The sequence below is a fragment of the Echinops telfairi genome, unplaced genomic scaffold, assembly GCF_000313985.2.
Source record: "Echinops telfairi isolate 266 unplaced genomic scaffold, ASM31398v2 ScPeMD7_18;HRSCAF=68, whole genome shotgun sequence".
Classification (NCBI taxonomy): Eukaryota; Metazoa; Chordata; class Mammalia; order Afrosoricida; family Tenrecidae; genus Echinops; species Echinops telfairi.
In genome coordinates this window covers 34,910,161-34,928,279 of record NW_022103915.1, presented here as the reverse complement: position 1 = coordinate 34,928,279, position 18,119 = coordinate 34,910,161, and the positions used below count along the sequence as shown (strand labels likewise).

General features: G+C 42.5%; 1 protein-coding gene and 1 pseudogene across 1 annotated transcript in view; both read right to left on the bottom strand.

Annotated features, from left to right (window-relative positions):
- Positions 1-17,271, bottom strand: part of MED6 (mediator complex subunit 6) — a 23,323-nt gene extending 6,052 nt beyond the window's left edge. Inside the window, exons 1-5 of the mRNA XM_004698689.3 lie at positions 17,206-17,271; positions 6,873-7,032; positions 5,028-5,119; positions 2,038-2,120; positions 1,448-1,556 (exon numbers count right to left, since the gene is read on the bottom strand). Of these exons, the coding sequence (XP_004698746.1) occupies positions 1,448-1,556; positions 2,038-2,120; positions 5,028-5,119; positions 6,873-7,032; positions 17,206-17,227 (466 nt within the window). The 5' untranslated portion in view covers positions 17,228-17,271. The remainder of the gene's footprint in view (positions 1-1,447; positions 1,557-2,037; positions 2,121-5,027; positions 5,120-6,872; positions 7,033-17,205) is intronic.
- LOC101657784 lies at positions 14,686-15,121 on the bottom strand (annotated as a pseudogene).
- Positions 17,272-18,119: the final 848 nt, after the last annotated feature.

Sequence of the window (18,119 nt, the reverse complement as noted above, 5' to 3'; positions counted from 1 at the left end):
ATTCATAACAGTAGCAAAATTACAGTTATAAAGTAGCAACGAAAATAATTTTATGGTTGGGGGTCACCACAACATGAGGAACTGTATTAAAGAGTCGTGGCATTAGGAAGGTTGAGAACCACTGATCTAAATGTTTACTTGTGTTTACGGACTATGCAAAGGCATGTACCTGTGCAGCTTATAACAAATGATGCGCTAACATTGTGAAGAATGGGAATTCCAGAGCACAAAGAACATGCATAATGTTTTTGGTGGTGAAAACGGCTCGATTCCTTTGAGTATTAGTTTCCTATGGACACTTTCTTTTTGGTTTTTTAAATAACAGTTACTTTTTATTAGGCATTTACTGTTCCAAACACTGTATTTGAATTTTTTTAAAATCATTTTATTAAGGGCTCGTACAATTCTTATCACCCTATGCACACTTTCATATGCAAGAGCACACTATTTATGTAAGTACATTAATTGCCCCCAAAAGTAATTTTGCTCCTTAGAACTTGTACAAACTCAACAAAGGGAACTGCGTGGTTTCGCGTTGCAGAAGCCATGTGTCACGATTATATCCTCTCACCAAACTTACTCAGTCTGAACGCAAAACTACAAGGAACATGGACAGCATCAAGGTGAGCGAAGAATCACGAGTAGCCCGTGATACCCATGGCACAACCTGGTTTCCTCTATGTGAAGAGGGCTTGAAGCATGTGCTGAAGATCACAGACTACAGCCTCAACATAAAGACAGCCCAAATCTCTACAACTGGACCAATAAGCAATATCATGATAAATGGAGAAAGATTGCAATTGTCAAAGATTTCATTAACACACATGGAAGCAGTAGTCAGGAAATCAAAGGACTTACTACACTGGGCAAATCTCAAAGATGTCACTGGAGGACCTCACCATGTTGGTGCAGGATATTGAATACACCAGACTGCAAGCACAGTAAAGAAAGCGGTCTTGGAAGAAGTACAGCCAAGAAGTGAAGAAGGCCAGATTTCATCTATGTAGTTTAGACAGGTTATGGGACAGACTAGTCCCTGAAGAAGAGCAGTAGGCTGAGTAGAGGTCAATGAAAGAGAACAAGACCCTCAAGGAGATGGACTGACACCCCGGCTGAAAATGGGCTCAGAGAAAGCTGCTCGGGTAGCTTTTCATTTAGTTGAACAGAGGGTCGCTGTAAACTGGAACAAACTCCACAGCACCTAGCAAGTGTCTTCTTACCAAGGCACCCTGGTGGCACAGTGGTCAAGCACTGAAGTGCAACCAAAAGGTAGGAGAGTCCAACCCACCAGCTGCTCCACAGGAGACAGAGGTAGCAGTCTGCCTCCACAAAGAGTCACAGCCGTGGAAACCCTAGGGGGCAATTCTGCTGCCCAGTAAGGTTGGCATGAGTTGGGATGTACTTGATGGCAATGGGCTTGGTTGTTGGGCTTTGTGTCTTTACCTACCTTGCTCGTCATGATCTTTAAAGTGCCACCAGTACCCTTTGGAGGGGTGATACCGACAGTAGGACATAGCTTCATCAAAAGCTGACTGGATGCCATGTACTGCGGTAAGCTTACAAAAACAAAACAAAGTATGAATTTCTCACTAGGTTCACTAAAATTTCCACAGTAAATGCTCAAAATTATCTAGATCAACATGTCTTGTTTCTCAGCACCTAAACTGTTACCTAGCTGGGATTGTGGCACCTATTTTTATCACTGAACTGACTCAAAATAAACAATGTTCATCACATTCAAATAGTAAACCCTATGCACGCTGGGCTGCTATATGTGGTCAGCAGTTTGAGCCACCAGCGGCTCTGTGGGGGAAAGATGAGCTTCCCCTCCCATAAAGAGTTCATCTCAGAAACCCACCGGGAGCTCCAGCCTGTCCTGCATTGCTGATGGAATCAACTCAAGGGCAGGGAGTTTGGTTCTGGGTTATATACTAATTTCTAGAAAATAAAGGAGTTTCTGTTTAATTCTTAGAAACAAAGGACCTCAAATGAAAGATTTGTTTTGTTTGTTTGTTTAAAGAACAGAAAGACACTTACCACTCTAGAATTTATAACCGATCCCAAGTCTGGTGCCTGATAAATCACTCCAGCAATGATGTAGTAATCGGCTAGCGGGATAACTGATAATTGGGGAAAAAAGAATTTGGGAACAGCTGTGAATACAAGTCTTGCTTCAGTAAAGGCTGTCTACTTCGTCACAGTAAACCTTAGAGTTTTGTAATGCCCATTGTTGTCGTTTGATTGGAACACTGCCACACCTGCTTATCTACTATTACTGATGGATACATTGGTACTAGTTGGTGGAGACCCACAAAGTCTAAAAAGCATTTGCCCTGGCGGCTCTGTTAGGTAAGTGTTGGACGGCTAGCTGCAAGGTCGGCGATTCAAGCCCACCGGCCCCACTGCTGGAGAAAGATGAGACTGTCTGCTCCTGTGAAAATGTAAGTCTCTGAAATCCAAAGGGGCAGCTGTACCCTATCCTATAAGATGATTATGAGTCGATTATGATTCAATGGCATTGGTTTGCTTTTGTATGTGTGTACAGTAATCCTTAGAGAAGCCCTAATGGCACAGTGGTTAAAGCACCCAGCTGATAACATAAAGACCAGCAGTTCAAATCTACTAGGCATTCCAAGTCTGGCAGTGGCAATGGCTGTTTGGGTTTTGGTTAGTTCTATATTGCTGTTTCTCTATGAGTCTGTCTGAAGTTCACTCACTACTAGTTTCTTCAAGAAGAGCTCTCACGGGAACAATATTCATGAACTTATATATGTTCATAACAGCATGTCTATGCCCTTTTTACCTGAAAGTCGGTTTAGAGTGGACTTAAATCCTATCTGAATTGTTTTTTCCTTGAGTTATCTTTTCCTACTTTCTTTTAACAACGTATCAGTCAAAAAGTCTAATGATAAAATTTTCCCCCTTTAAACAACATGCTCTTTGCTTCCTAATTTCTTATAGCAAGTTTTGTTTGCTTGCTTTGTTCCTTTAAGGTCACATCATTTAATGAGGCAGGGTTCACAAAACCTTTTCTAACTTGCATTGTTTTTATTCCAGGTTAAAAATACAGGGTTCACAAAACCTTTTCTAACTTGCATTGTTTTTATTCCAAGTTAAAAATACAGGGTTCACAAAACCTTTTCTAACTTGCATTGTTTTTGTTCCGGGCTAAACAAACACCTGTGGGAGTTTGTCTTCTGCGCTCTCTTGGCTCTATTCCCCCTCACTTTGGTCATCGTCACTCCAGTCCCAACAGTTGCCCCTCCGCATGCTATCTGATACAGAAGCGCTGTGAGGGGACTTGTCAGAGTTCTTCAGGGCCAGACGGAAAGCCCTTCCTACTACTGAGACCTCTGAGTTGACCTGATTTAAGAGGGAAAAGGCCGTAACCGTTTCGGCAGCTCTTCTCAACTAGTCTGCCGTCTTTCCTAGGAAGAGGTGACACTGCTGGAAGGTGCCACCGAGTAGGTTCCGGCTCACAGCAACCCTAAGCTACAAGTGAACGAAACACTGCCTGCTCCTGCACCATCCGAAATATTGTTATGTGCAAGCCCACTGCTGCAGCCACTGCGTCAATCCATCTTCCCAAGGGCCTTCCTGTCTTTCACCGCCCTGCTTCTGTACCCAGCATGTCTTTCCCAGAGACTGGTCTCACTCACCATGTCTAACACATGTGAGACAAAATAAGTAGCTATTGCCTATTCCAGAGTTCTACTGTTCCCGGATCCAACAGGCACCACCGTGTTGCTTCCCTTTGTTTTCTGTCCTAACACATCCACTTAAATTGTGGGTTCTTTTTTATCTTTTTTTAAAAATGTATTAATTGGGAGTTAATTCTTATATCCCATCATTCCATAGTGCAACCAAGTCAAGCAGTCTTGTACAATTGCTACCACAGCAATATCTGAACATTCTTTTTCTTTTTTTTTATCATTTTATTGGGGGCTCATACAACTTTTATCACAATCCATATATACATCAATTGTACAAAGCACATTTGTACATTAGTTACCCTCATCATTCTCAACCGAACATTCTTTTTCTTCCTGGCCTCCTTGACATCATCTTCCTTTTACCCCTAACCACCACTGTACCCCACACCCAAAAACCCTTATTCTACTCGCTGTCCCTATAAGCTTACCAATCCTGGGTTTCATATACCGAAACACAGAGAAACCTATAGCACTACTTCAGGAGGGTGACCCCCAATGACATGACACCTCTGAGCAATGCCCTAATACAACAAAACAGAACAAAAATATGGAAAATGTTGAAAACCAGATCAGGTCCAGCGTGCATCAGAGAGGGGCATCCACTGACCAAATTTTAACTGTTTTTGAGTAAGGAAACTATGCTCCCACGTTATTTTTATAAAATTCCCAGGCACCTGCTTTTTAAAAGCCATATGGTATACCACTGTATGGATCTATACGTCCATTTCACGAGACTTCTGTTGATGGCCATGCAAATTATTTCCTATCTTTTTTTGAAGGGAGAATAATTCACAGAGATTCGCACCTGCAGGAATGTCTTGTTCAGTGATTTCCTGCTCAGACAGCAAGTACACCCACCTGAGAAACATCTTATTCAGTAATCTCCCACCTACCTGCTGATAATCCTAGTTCCCAGAATTAGCCAAATCACACATTCCCACCCACATACGTACCCCCCCTTGACTAGTCCTATAAAACCCTGCTAGTCCGTACAGAGAAGCCTTTTGACTCAGATCAGTGGCCCCTCTCTGGTTTCCTCCAATAAACCTGTCTCGTGCCATTGAGTTTCCCTGTCTGTCTTTCCTACTAAGTATATTCTAACAGATGCTATAAGCAAGGTTTCAGTGAATAATATCCTCCTATATAAATCTTTTCAAAATATGTAGGCTATCTTCTGCAGCTGTAATCTTAAGAGTGAAAGCATTATGTCAAATGACAAGAGTATTTTACATTTGAACAGGCCTTGACAACAACATTTTTAGAAACATCCGCCTCATGACTAGCCCTCACCTCCACCTGAAGTTCACGTTTTACCTTGAGTGGGGGACTGCCGCTGTTGCTTCCGAATAATAAAAAGAATGGGTTCTTGAGCATGTAAAAGGATGTATTCCACTCCAACCATCTGACTGAAAACAGAACACAGGCACCCAGAGGTTTAGGAAAGCCCTGTAAATAATTCTGCGGAACATTCAAATTACTACACAACATTATAAAAGAATAGCAACACGGTAAAATGTATGAAAACTGTCTAGGTTTGTCGTTAAGGAGCTCCAGTGAAGCAGTGGCCCAAATGATCACAGTGGAAACCTAACAGCCAATTCATGAAAGAAAGGAGCGGCCACAAGCCCTGACAAACATTTCAGCCCCGGAAACCCCATGGGACCGTTCTGCTCTCCTTTGAGGGTTGGTGGGTTGGAACTGACTCTTGGCAACAGGCTTTTTGTTTTGTTTTGAAGGTTTGCTGTTGAAAACGGACTAGTCTTTCAAACTGCAACAAAATTTTTTCACAAAAATTCGTCATCCACTACACATTGGGCTGCTAAGCACAAGGTTAGCAGTTTGAGGTTGTCTACTCCTGTGAAGATGTGCAAGCTAGGAGACTCTCAGGGGCAGTTCTACCATGCTCCTGGGGTTCCTATGAGTCAGCACTGACTTGATGGCAGTAGAAGATGACTAAGAATGGTGTCTCTGAGGTGAACCGGAGACATATCTAAACCATAAATGCATGAATGGATGTTGGGCTTGCACTTAATTCTATCCCCAATCCAAGGACAATTAGTACTTATGACATGGCCCTGCTCCATGCTTGCCCTCATGAAGAGATCACTAAAGATATGGGTGCTACAGCAAAGTGTAGTGAAGAAACCAGATGGTGCCCAGCTAACGGCAAGAATATAGCATTTGGAGTCTTAAAGGCTTGTTTTCAAACAAGCAGCCATCTACTAAGTCCACATGTATGATCCAAGGATTGCAAATTAATAAAATCCATATTTGATGGAGGAAATGGTTTTAGAGCTTAAATTGTGAAAACCTGGTTTATAGAAAGCCATGGATGACAGGGGGGACCTAAAATCCATTTTCAGGGTCCACACATAGATTAAACTTCTGGTGAATCCCCTCTGATCATCATTCAGGGTTGTAACAACCCTGTTATCAGAGAGCATTGTAAAGTTGATTATGGCACACACAGGTCAAAATGTACTATTCTTATCACATGATCTCCCTTTTGCTATTTTAGTTAAATTTTTAAAAAAGTGATGGGAAAATTCACATAGATTGAGGCCCTGGTTAATCCTCTCTAACCATGGACCAGGAATGTGAACAGCCTTGCTATTAGAATGCATTGCAAAGTGAATTGTTGCAGGTGCAGTTAGGTTAAAATTTAGCACTCTATCATTATGATGCATTTAGCTTTTAATATTTTCTGCTTTCTTTAAATTACGGTTTTTATCTGTTTTTGTTATTGTTAGTTTTTGTTTCTGCGTTTATTTATTTACTTTTTAAATGTTTTTCAGTATATGAAATCCAGGAGAGGTAAATCTATAGAGACAGGAACTGGATTAATGGTTCCTTAAGGGTATGGCAGGGGAAGATGGGGAGAAATGGGAAGCTAATAAGGATGAGAACAAGAATGGAGATAATGTCCTAAAAATCACTCATCAGATGTACATTTAACCTACTAGTTATATACTCCACTTGACAGTAATACATGAAATTTTTAGAACAAGATTTTCTCAGTTCCAACTGATTAATAATAACTCTCTCACATCATCTTAGTATAAATCCAGTTCTTCCAAAAGTTCTACTGTGTATTTCATGAAAAACAAACTGAATCATTCACTGTAAAATTCTAATTGCCAAGTTCTAAAAACAACTTACTTTAAATGTTCTAATGTTAGTCTCTGCATTTTGACCATTTCATTATTACATGTCCTGTCATAAAAAGGGTTACTTCTTTCTGAGAAGTAGTCCAAGACACTATTGTTGTTCAAAATGGGGATCCATGTACTGTCGACCCAAGAGATTCCCAGCAGGTTATCTACAGGAGAAAAACAAAATGATAAATGATGAGAAAAGGGAAAGAATTCAATCCAACAAACATTAGGCACAATGTACTAGATGCTCTGAATATACAGATGACATGAACCTAGTCATCTTGCCTACAGCTGGTCTACTAGAAGAAACAAGCACACAAAAAAGCAACCACCACACAAAATGCTAAATGCTATAACAAAGACAGGGATAAACGTGCTGTAAAGGCATAGAGGAAAGAGCAGACTACATTACCTGGGGAGTAGGGTTTATTTTTCAAAGGGTGTGGAAGGGGTGGGTTTTAGAGCTATATCTTAAGACTAAACAGAAGTTCACGTGATTCCGAGCATACACAGACATAGGGAATTACACTACTATATTGTTTGATTAGCGAATACTTTGGCCTAAGTAAAGATGTGATATGGTTATAGTTGGGTGCTATCAAGTACGTAGTTTCTAAAAGCATTCTGGTCCCGGATCATTGTCACAAGTGCCTGTGTTTGACCTCACTGTTGCAGCTATTCTGTCAATCCGTTTCATTGAGGACCTTTCTTCTTTATTCCTGAGCCTCCACCTTATCAAGCGTGACGTCCTTCTCTACGGACTGGTCCTTCCGACGCCAAATGCAAAGAAAACGAGGTGAAGCCTTGTCATCCCCACTTCTGAAGATGATGGCTATACTCTTTCCAAGACAGACTTATTTTCCAGCAGTCTAAGGTATATTCATTACTTTTCACCACCATCACAATTCAAATATATCAATACTTCTTTGGTTTTCCCTACTCATGGTGATCCGGCCTTTTTACATGCATGTGAAGTGATTGGAAATACCATGACTTAAGTCAGGTATACTTTAGTGCTCAGCCTGACATCTTTGCTGTTCCACACGTTAAAGAGGTCTTTTGCAGCAAGTTTGTCCGGTGCAATAAGTCTTTTGATTTCTTGACGACTGCTTTCATGGATGTTGATTGTGGATCCAAGTGAAATGAAACCCTTGACGATTTTAATCTATTCTCCATTGCTTACTGGTCCGGTTGCAAGAGTTCTTGTTTTCTTTACGCTGAGGCGTGACATGTACTGAAGGCTATAGTCTTTGATCTTCATCAGTAAGTGCTTAAAATCCTTTTCTCTTTCAGTGAGCATGATGATGTCACCTGCATACTGCAGGTTGTTAATGATTCTTCCTTCAGTCCTGAATGCTATTCTTCCCTCTACAGTCCAGCTTCTCAGATTAAATTGTTACTGTGCACAACAGACTGGAACACTGCGTGATCCTGCACCACCCTTACAGTGGTTTCTAGGACTGAGTCCACTGCTGCAGCCATGCTGTCAGTCCGTCTCACTGAGGGCCTTCCTCTTTTCCACCGCCCATGCGCTTTACCGAGCAGGACGTCCTCCTCCAGGGACTGGTCTCTCCTGACAATAAGTCCAAAGTACCTAAAATGAATTCTTGCCATCCTTGCCTCTAGAGGCAAGGATCTAGTGAAAGGATACAACCTTGATGCATACCTTTCCTGATTTTAAACCATGCAGCATTCCCGTACTGTTTGAAAAGCTACCTCTTGACCTATGTATAGCTTCTACATGAACAGAATTAAGCGTTCTAGGCCTATCAGCCTTCAATTTGTTACAATCCACAGTGTAAACAATCTACCTCTGCCTGATCAATAAAACACAAGTATCTTCCTGGTGTTCTCTACTTTCAGCAGATTAATCTGACATTATTAATGGATCTTCTTCATTCCAGGTCCTCTTCAGAATCCGGCTTGAATTTCTAGCAATTATCTGATGATGTATAGCTGTAATTATTACCCGCAGCAAACTTTCATGAGTGTGATGTTACTGTTATTGTCTGATAATGTCTGTATTCTGTAAAATCATCCGTCATCAGAAGTGGCACAAATCTGGAGCTCTTCCAGACAAGCTGACCAGGTAATTGTCTTCCAGAATGCTTGACATAAACCAGTCAGTATTTCTAACATTACATGGATTTGCTGAAGTGTTTCCATGGTAATCCTAACCATTCCTGGAACCTTATTTTCCATCAATGTTGTCAGCATAGCTTGGACTTCTTCCTTCAATACCATCAGTTATTGATCATATGCTACCTCCTGCAATGATTGAATATCAATCAGTTCTTTTGGGTAAAGTGATTCTGTGTTCCTTCCATCTTCTGATGTTTTCTATATCATTCAATATTTTGCTCCTAGACTCTCTCAATCGTGCAAAAGTCAAAGTTTGAATTTGTCTTCAGTTCTTTTAACTTCGGAAATGCTGAGAGTGTTCTTCCCTTTTGGCTCTCTAACTTCCGGTCTTTGTACATTTTCTTATAATACTTTGTCTTCTCAAGTTACATTTTGAAATCTCTTCCACTCTTTTATTTCAGCATTTCTTCCATTTACTTTGTTCAAGAGCAAGCTTCAGTTTCTTTCTGACATCCACCTTCATCTTTTCTTTTTCCTTTTTAATGACCTTTTGCTTTCTTCATGTACGATGTCCTTAATGAATTCTTTGGTCATTAGTGTTGTTCAAGTCATCAAATATATTCTTAAGATGGACTTTATGGTCCATCTTGAGATAGACTCAAGTGCACATCTAGTCCAAAAAGATAATCATCTATCCAAAAGTATCCATCATGTAACAGGATAGAACAAGGAAAAGGACTTGGATTTTGGCAATTACAAAACTTAGGGCTAGTTAATCTCATCAACAGTTGATGTTCCTCATCCATAAGGTGAGGGCTGTAATAGTATTCACACACTAGATTATGTGTGCAGAATGCCTGTTATTGTTAAGTGCCATTAGTCCATTCTGACTCACAGCAACGGTGCCAGCCTCACAATTGTTGTTTGAGCCCATTGTTGCAGCCATTTTACTAATCTACTTCTTCCAGGGTCTTCCTCTCTTACAGAGCCTCTACCTTACCAAGCAGGCTGTCCTTTTCCAGGGCCCAGGCTCTCCGGGAAACCTGTTGAAAAGTATGAGAGATGACATCTCATCATCCTTGCTTCTAGGGATGTTTTGGTTGTACTTCTTCCTGGGCAGATTTGTTCATTCTTCTAGCAGTCCAAAGTACTTGCAAAATCCCTCACCAGCGCCATAATTCAAATGTTTCCTTTTTTTTTTTTTTTGCAGTCTTCCTTGTTCAATGTCCAACTTTCACCCACAGAGGAGGCTATTGAAAATACCGTGGTTTGGGCCAGTACATCTTGGTGCAGCAGAGGACATCCTTGTTCGCCAGCATTAAAGAGGTCTGATCCAGCAGATTATCCCAGTGCAGGGCATTGTTGGATTCACGGAGCATGCTTCCATGATCATTGATTGTGGACCCAAGCAAGATGAAATCCTCACCAATTTCAGTCTTTTCTCTGCTTATCATGGTGTTATCTATTGGTCCAGTTGTGAGCACTTTGGTTTTCTTCACACTGAGTTGCAAGTTTATGAGCTTCATCAGTAAACGCTTCATTCAAGTTCTCCTCCCTTTCAGCAAGCCAGGTGGTGTCATCTGTCTATTGTAGTGTGTTAGTACGCCTTCCTCCAAGCCCGATGCTTCAATCTCCTTCATCTAGACCAGCTTCTTAGGTCATTTCCTCGGCATACAGATTAATTGAGTATGGGGAAAGGATACACTCCTTGTCTGTTTGTCATACTGTGGTGGCTTCCATGATTCTGTGAAGTGGAGAATATGGCACCAGTATTTCAATGGTTACAGGGTTTCCCAGGGTAAACAGGCTTCAGCAAAGCTTCCAGATTAAGAACAGACTACAAAGTTTGTCCACTTCTGAGGGACTGAAACAAAACCAAACTCCCTACCATCTAGTCAGTGCGGACTCATAGCAACCCTACTGAACAGCATAGAACTTGCCCCTCTGAGTTTCTGAGACTGTAACACTTATGGAAGTAGAAAGCCCAGTTTTGAGGGATCAGCCACTGAAAATAGCAGCATGCTTAGCTCGATGTAATAACCTAACAAAGACAGCTATGATGACGTGCTGCTACTCCCTGGAAATTATTAAGACCAAGCTGCTTCAACAAAAGTTGTGGTGGTCAAAAAAAAAAAAAAAGTTGTGCTAGTTTATACCTCTTTTCCTTTATTTAGCTAGTTTAGTTTATATTTATTTTAAATAGAGGACGCTTTCATTCTCATGAGGGTCCCAGTGTCTACTTCTGTAGAGTCTCAGAAATTGTGTAGGTTCTACTCGATCTTATACAGTTGCTGAGCCAGACTTAACTCCATGGCAGTGAGTGCATATTGTTTATTTTAAATGTCATTATCTCTGGAAAGCCTTTCCTGACTTTCCAATACAGAAATAATAGTTTCTTCATATTTTCATAGCAGTTTTTACATACTGTCATCTCCCATCATATCATAACATAACCCCCACAGGCCAATGTTCTCCCTTTAAATTATGAGTTTTTAGAGAACTGAATCTGTTCCTTACTCACCAGGATGTCCTAGGGCCTGACACATAACAATCTAGCACAAGATCTGATATCTAATAATCAACAGATGTTTACTTTATCCCTGATTGGAAGGACAAGAAAAGTATGATGATTACTGCCTGGTCTTGGCACAAGGGACTCCATTTTGAATCCGGCACCTTCTTGGGTCTCAGAACTCACCTCTCATGGGCCTCCCTCACATCGGCCTCCCCTCCCCTCGCTGAAAATCACCAGTTCTGAGAACCAGACATCCCCGAGAAAGAATGTTCTTTGAAGATGTTTACTTCACTTACCCCGGTACCTATAGATAAGATTAACGACCACTTCCCTGCATCCCTTGAAGATGTGTTTATTCCACCCATCCCGGACCTATAGATAAAATCAATGAGCGCTTCCCTTTGAAGTCCCTGTGTGCAGCTGTGCCTGCCACCAGGGGATATAAAAATGCAGCCAGAAATTCCCCTCGCGCGGTTTCCTTAGCTCAATACATGAGTTATTGAACCCGCCCGCAAGCTTCTCAATAAAGCCTGCTTCTAAAACTTTACCAATTGGACCTTTAATTCCGCTTCGTGCCCCAAAAACCCTTACAATTACCTCTACTGGTCATAGATTTCCATCCATCCATTTAGACAGCCACCAGTATAGAAGAATGCTCATTTACAAAGTGATAAATTAAGATTAAGGATGGGGGAGGGCAGGGTCTCTAGCTTATAGCTGTGAATACAACAAAATTATCAGTCCCATTTAAGAGATTATTTGTGACCACACCCTATAAAGCCAAGCAGCCATCAACTACTTATCATCATCTCTATTGAAATCCCCTAATTTAAGCTAACATAAAATTGTTACGCATTACAAACATAGCCACCTAAGCCAGAGATGGGGGCAACAGCAGGGAACAAAAGGAAAGAGATGGCCTCCAAACTGGTCTAATTCCACCCTCCCACTCCTACACTTAGTTCTTAGCATCCAATGAGCCTGTATGCAAAAAACGTAAGTCAAATCATGCTATCCCTCTGCTCAAAATTCTCCAGTGGCTCTCCGTTTTAGAGAGGAAAAGCCAAAAACCCTATAAAACCCATTGCCATGACATCAGTCCTAACTCATAGCAACTAGAGAACTGAGTAAAGCTGCCTCTGTAAGGTTTTCAAAACTGTCCTGTTTACAGCAGCAAACTGCCACATCTTTGTCCCACAGAATGACTGGAGGGTTGAAGCCAGACACTCTTAGCTCCCGAGAACTAACTACTGCACCACCCCGGTCTTTCAATGACCTACAATAGCTAGACACCTCTTACTTCTCTAGCACTTGCTTCTTACTTCCTCTCTCCATCCTAGTCCCACCGGCCTCCTTATTACTCCTCTAACACAAGAGTCCTTCCAGGGATCCTACCAAATGTACATAAGAAGTACTGTGAAAGGAGAATAATGGGGAGCAATCAATTAATGTGGGAGTGATGAAGGAGCACTAGAACTGATTGTGATGATGGATATACTCTTTTAAAAGTGAGTTACCATACATACTCGAGTGTAAGCTGACCCGAATATCAGCCAAGGCACCCAATTTTACCACAAAAACGGCATCAAATAACTCAGCTTATAAACGAGTATATACGGTAACTATAGAAGTGTGACTATTATATCAAGAAAACTTTTTTTTTAAAGAATGAAAGAAACCAAACTTGACCTATGGTTACCATGAGTGAAAGGGGAAGAGTTTTGGCTTAGGGGATATTGAGTTTATTTTAATGGTGCTAGAACAATTTGGAAAAGGATATCAATAATGATTATGTAACATGAAGAGTATAATCAGTGGCACTGCATTATGCATGTTCAAGTTGTTGAATTGAAGAATGTTTTATTGGGTAGATTTTTGCCAAAATTGAAAACAAATTTACAGAAATAACAATGAGTACAAAAAAGAAGAAAACGTTCTAAAATTGATTGTGGTAAAGATTATACAGCTCTTAATATGATTGAGCTACTGAATGTATGATATGTGGATAAAGTGCCAATAAAACTTCAAAAAAAATTTTTTAAGTATTAGGAGAGAATGATAGACTAAATGTTTTTCCTTTTTAATCACCAGCGTAACAGCATGTTAAAATACCCCAAGTATAGCTCTCTAACAATCAACAAGTACGAAACTAGGCATTTAATCTCTCAGTTATAATGAAAGACAAACATATAAAAACTTATCCAATGCTAACGGTTCACTGGGTATTTTGAATAACTTGAAAAAGTATTTGTATTGAGTGGCAAGCCCAACTTTATGAAGAAACATGCATCTCAAACACTTGCCGTTAAAAGCCAGGATAAACCCAGACAACAAGGCTACTGCCATCAAGTCAACTGCATCTCATAGTGACCCTATAGGACGTTTCTGAGACTACAAATCTTTGAGAGGGCAGACCTCAACCTTGAGTAGCTGGTGTGTTTGAACCACTCTGCCTTTGTGGTCAGCAAACCAATACCTAGCACATTGACACTGGGCAACCTGAAGTAGAAACCGTTAGGATTATCTTTAGGAAAGCCCATGTGGTAGTTATACAATTTCATGTCAACTTGATAAAAAATTAAGGGGTAGAGTCTAGTCTGTCAATCAAGTTACAGCCTCTCTTCATCCCCTGGAGGCAGGACACACATTCTCTCCACTATGCTACATGACAAGCTACATGGGAGCCACGCTGATGGCAGCTAGAGCCCTGGAGATGCTTCTACCACCACTGGATCCACAAGACTTTCTACCCACAGGCCTGTAGATCTTCCTGCATTTGGCATCGTTGCATGTGTTGCGTGAGTGTGAAGAGGAATTTATAGACTAGTATCGGACATATGGGCTAATATCGGACTTAGCAACTTGATCTGGACTGGACTGGGCTGTTTTCTTAATATATAATTACTCTTTGATATAAAGTTCTTTCTTATACATACAAGACTGCCTCTGGATTTGTTTCTCTAGTCAATCCAGCCTAACACAGCCCATGTCTTTGATCTGTTGGGAAAGATGTTTACTTAACCATGAATCTAAGCTTACCTCTAGATATGAAAATCAAAGTTTTATTTAAGGAAAAGTATCACAAAGTTTTAAATGGAAATAAAGCTAATCATGGTCAAGGATATCACTCTGAGGGTTAAGGGGAGGCTGACCCAAGTCATGGCAATTTATTTTTTTTTTTCAAATGTACAGTTTGCAATGGAAGTGTGTACAAAACATTTTACTTTTGCATCGTCTCAAGCCATTCTTCCTTGCATTTACCCTTTTCCTTTCCTACTTGGCGAGATGTGGCTTTCCGTTTCAGGATCTTCTTGTCTTTGTCCAGTTTTAGCCTTGTGACAACCACCTGGCTGGAATGAATGCCCACAAGGACAGTGGTACCGTTAGCTTGATCTCGCTGCACCCGCTCAATGTAGATAATGTGTTTCTTCCTGTAAACTTGGACCATTTTGCCAATCTGCTGACCTTTGTAGTGTCCTCACACAGCCTGAACTTCATCATCCTTGTGGGTGGGCAGAGACCAAACATTGTATTTGTCCCAGTTCCTTGGAACGAGGTGAAGATTGCACAATCTTCCTGCAAACGTGGGAAGGTGCACTGAAATGCCTTTTCTGGTTTTTGCTCTGGTCCTAAGTCACAAAAGGACTGGACTCCATTTTGGCTGCTGCTCCTTCAGCGATGGCCCCCAAAGGGAAAAGAGCTACAAGCTGCTTCAGGTCTCACCACTGTATTTTCAATAGCCTCCTGTGTATGTGAAAGTTGACACTGAATCAGGAAGACCGCAGAACTGATGCACCTGGATTATGGTGCTGGCAGAGAATACTGAAAGAACCGTGGACTGCCAGAAGAATAAACATCTGTTTGGGGAGGAAACAGCCAGAATGCTCCTTAAAAGCAAGGGTAGCCAGACTTCATTTCACATCCTTTGGACACGTTATCAGGAGACACCATCCCAGGAAAAGGACATCATGTAGCAAAAAGAGGAAGACCCTCCACCAGATGGACTGACACGATGGCTGTGGCAACGTGCCCAAACAGCAGAGCCATTGTGAGGATGGGGCAGGACCGGGCGGCGTTTCATTCTGCTGTCCAGAGGGTCGCTCTGAGTTGGAAACAACTTGATGGCACCTCACAACAGCATTCTCTACAGTTGAGTGTTTTATATACATATATGTGGACCTGGGGAAACCACCACCAGAAGAGTCAAATTTATTTTCTCCCACTTTTTCTTGAACTTCTATGACCTCTTCCTCCCTGCCTGATCTGCTCGAATTAAGTTTCTTATGCTTCAGATATTTTAAAAATTGTCCTCCTGTTTCCTCTTCAGATTCTCAGAGCACAATTTCTAGCTCTGCCCCACCCCCCCTCTATGAAAATCAGACTCACTGAAATGTGTGTATATGTGCTTAAAGGAAATGAGATGCCACCTAATGCAAACTCAAGATCAGGTAGCAGCCATTAAGGGGTTAACCCATTACACTGGAGTCCATCACAATGTTCTGACACCCCAGAACAGAACTACCTTATTGGGTTGCCAAGCAGTAATGTTTATGGAAGCAGATTGGAAGGTTGTTCTCCCATTGAGTGGCTGGTGGATTCTAACTGCCAACCTCTTCCTTAGCAGGCAGGCACTTTACCGTGGCTCCACTAAGGCCTCCGTGCCTCCTAACCAAGGAACAGCATCTCCACTTATTTATTCAATGATTCAACAAATATTTGAGGACTTCTACATGCTAACAGGTGGGATCGGTCCCTAGAAGACATATGCTTAATAAATGAGGGCAGAGAAAACGAGGAAGACCCACACTGTTAAGACGTGGCACCGTGGCTACAACAGGGGTTCAAACATGGACATGATTGTGACGATGGCACAGGACCAGTGTTCCGTTCTGCTTGACATACCATGGCTAAGATGGGAACCGTTTAGTTGGCACCTTAACATTAGATCAGCGGGTAAAAAGAAATGCCCCTGCCTTCAATAACCGTTGGGTGTTAGATGGGAGGTATTCCAGACGAAAATGCAAGTAAACAAAGCATCTGCTATTAACATCTAGGGCTTCCAACATAGGGACCCTTGGACCACAAAGTCCAGAAGGCAGCTACAAGCAAGTTCAAAGGGGTGAACCAAATGAAGACCCACCCTTCATTTCAAATAAAATATGCCCTACAAGGTTACAAAGTTATGGCGTAGTGTTGCCTGATTGCTTCCTTCAATCTCTTCACTTCCACACTGCAGAGATCCTGCTCAAAACAAATAAAACACAGACACTGCCATCGAATCCATCCTGACTCAGCGAACCTACTACAGGGCAGACGGTATGCCTTCTGGATTTCTGAAGCTGTGGTTACACGTTGGGCTGAGATTCTAAAGGTCAGCAGTTCGAATATCAGCCGCACCGAGAGAGAAACAAGGGGCTTTCTACTCCCGTAAGGAGTTGCAGTCTCGGAAACGTGCGGTAGATGTGTCCTATGGATGCCAGTGAGTTTGGGACAGAACTCTCACGTGATCAGAGCGGCTGGTGGCTGAGAATGCAGACCTTTCGGGAGAAGCCCAAAGCGTAACCCACTATGCCTGCAGGGCTCCTACAGGAACTGCGAAAAACCGACCACCTTTGGCGAGAAACCACTCAAATGCGCTGAGAAGACGTCAGGAAGGAGTTAAAGGTGAGCCCTCAAGATCTATAAAACCTCAACCCAATTCAAAGACATTAAGAGAGCCAAACATAACGGCACCAGTTACCTCTGATGTCCACGGCCGCCATAATTCCTAAAGCGCTCACAGCTGCTCCTTCCGGTGCCGAGTACGCGTAAACGCCGTGACGACAAAAGAAGTCGACTGCAGATGCTACGGATGCGAGGGAGAAAAAGAGCCGGCGAAGGAGAGGCGGGGCAAGGCCGGAAAGGGGCGGGGCGGGAGGCTGCTGCTCTGCGCCGTGGTTAGTTCAGAAAGAGCTGACGTGGAAGAGGCGGGGCAAGGCAGGAAAGGGGCGGGGCGGGAGGCTGCTGCTCTGCGCCGTGGTTAGTTCAGAAAGAGCTGACGTGGAAGAGGCGGGGCGAAGAGGGCGGAGCAAGACAGGAAAGGGGCGAGGCGGGGCGGGAGGCTGCTGCTCAGCGCTGTGGTCGGTTCAGAACGAAACCCCGCCCAATTCCGGCAGCTTCACAATTGTTTTTCTAGGTGGCCGGTTGTTGTTGGAGCGGCGGAAGGGCGGAGAGGACTTGGAAAGAGAGGGGTGGAGCTAGAAGGTGCGAGCCCGGCTGGGGGCAAAGGGGCGGAGCCAACATGAGCGGGGCAGGTGGAGAGTAAAACAGAAAAGTGGGCGGGAAAAAGAGGAGCGGGGTTGATTGAGGGCGGGATCGGGATAGGGAGGAGGGATACTGGCTGGGAATCCCTGGGACCAGCGTCCAAAGACCAGCCCTGCGTGCTAACCGGAAGGTTCCCGGTGAGATGGATTGGCACAGTGACTGCAACAATGAGCTCAAATTAAACAAGTGTCAGTGTTTCATTCTGCTGTATGCCTGGGGCGCTAGGAGAACAGACTGTACAGCACCTAACAACAACCTTGCAAAATACAGAGTCCTGCTAGTTGTTGATGTTTGGCGCCGTCGGTCCGTCCTGACTCCTAGAGACCCTACGTACAAAGGAACACAATACCA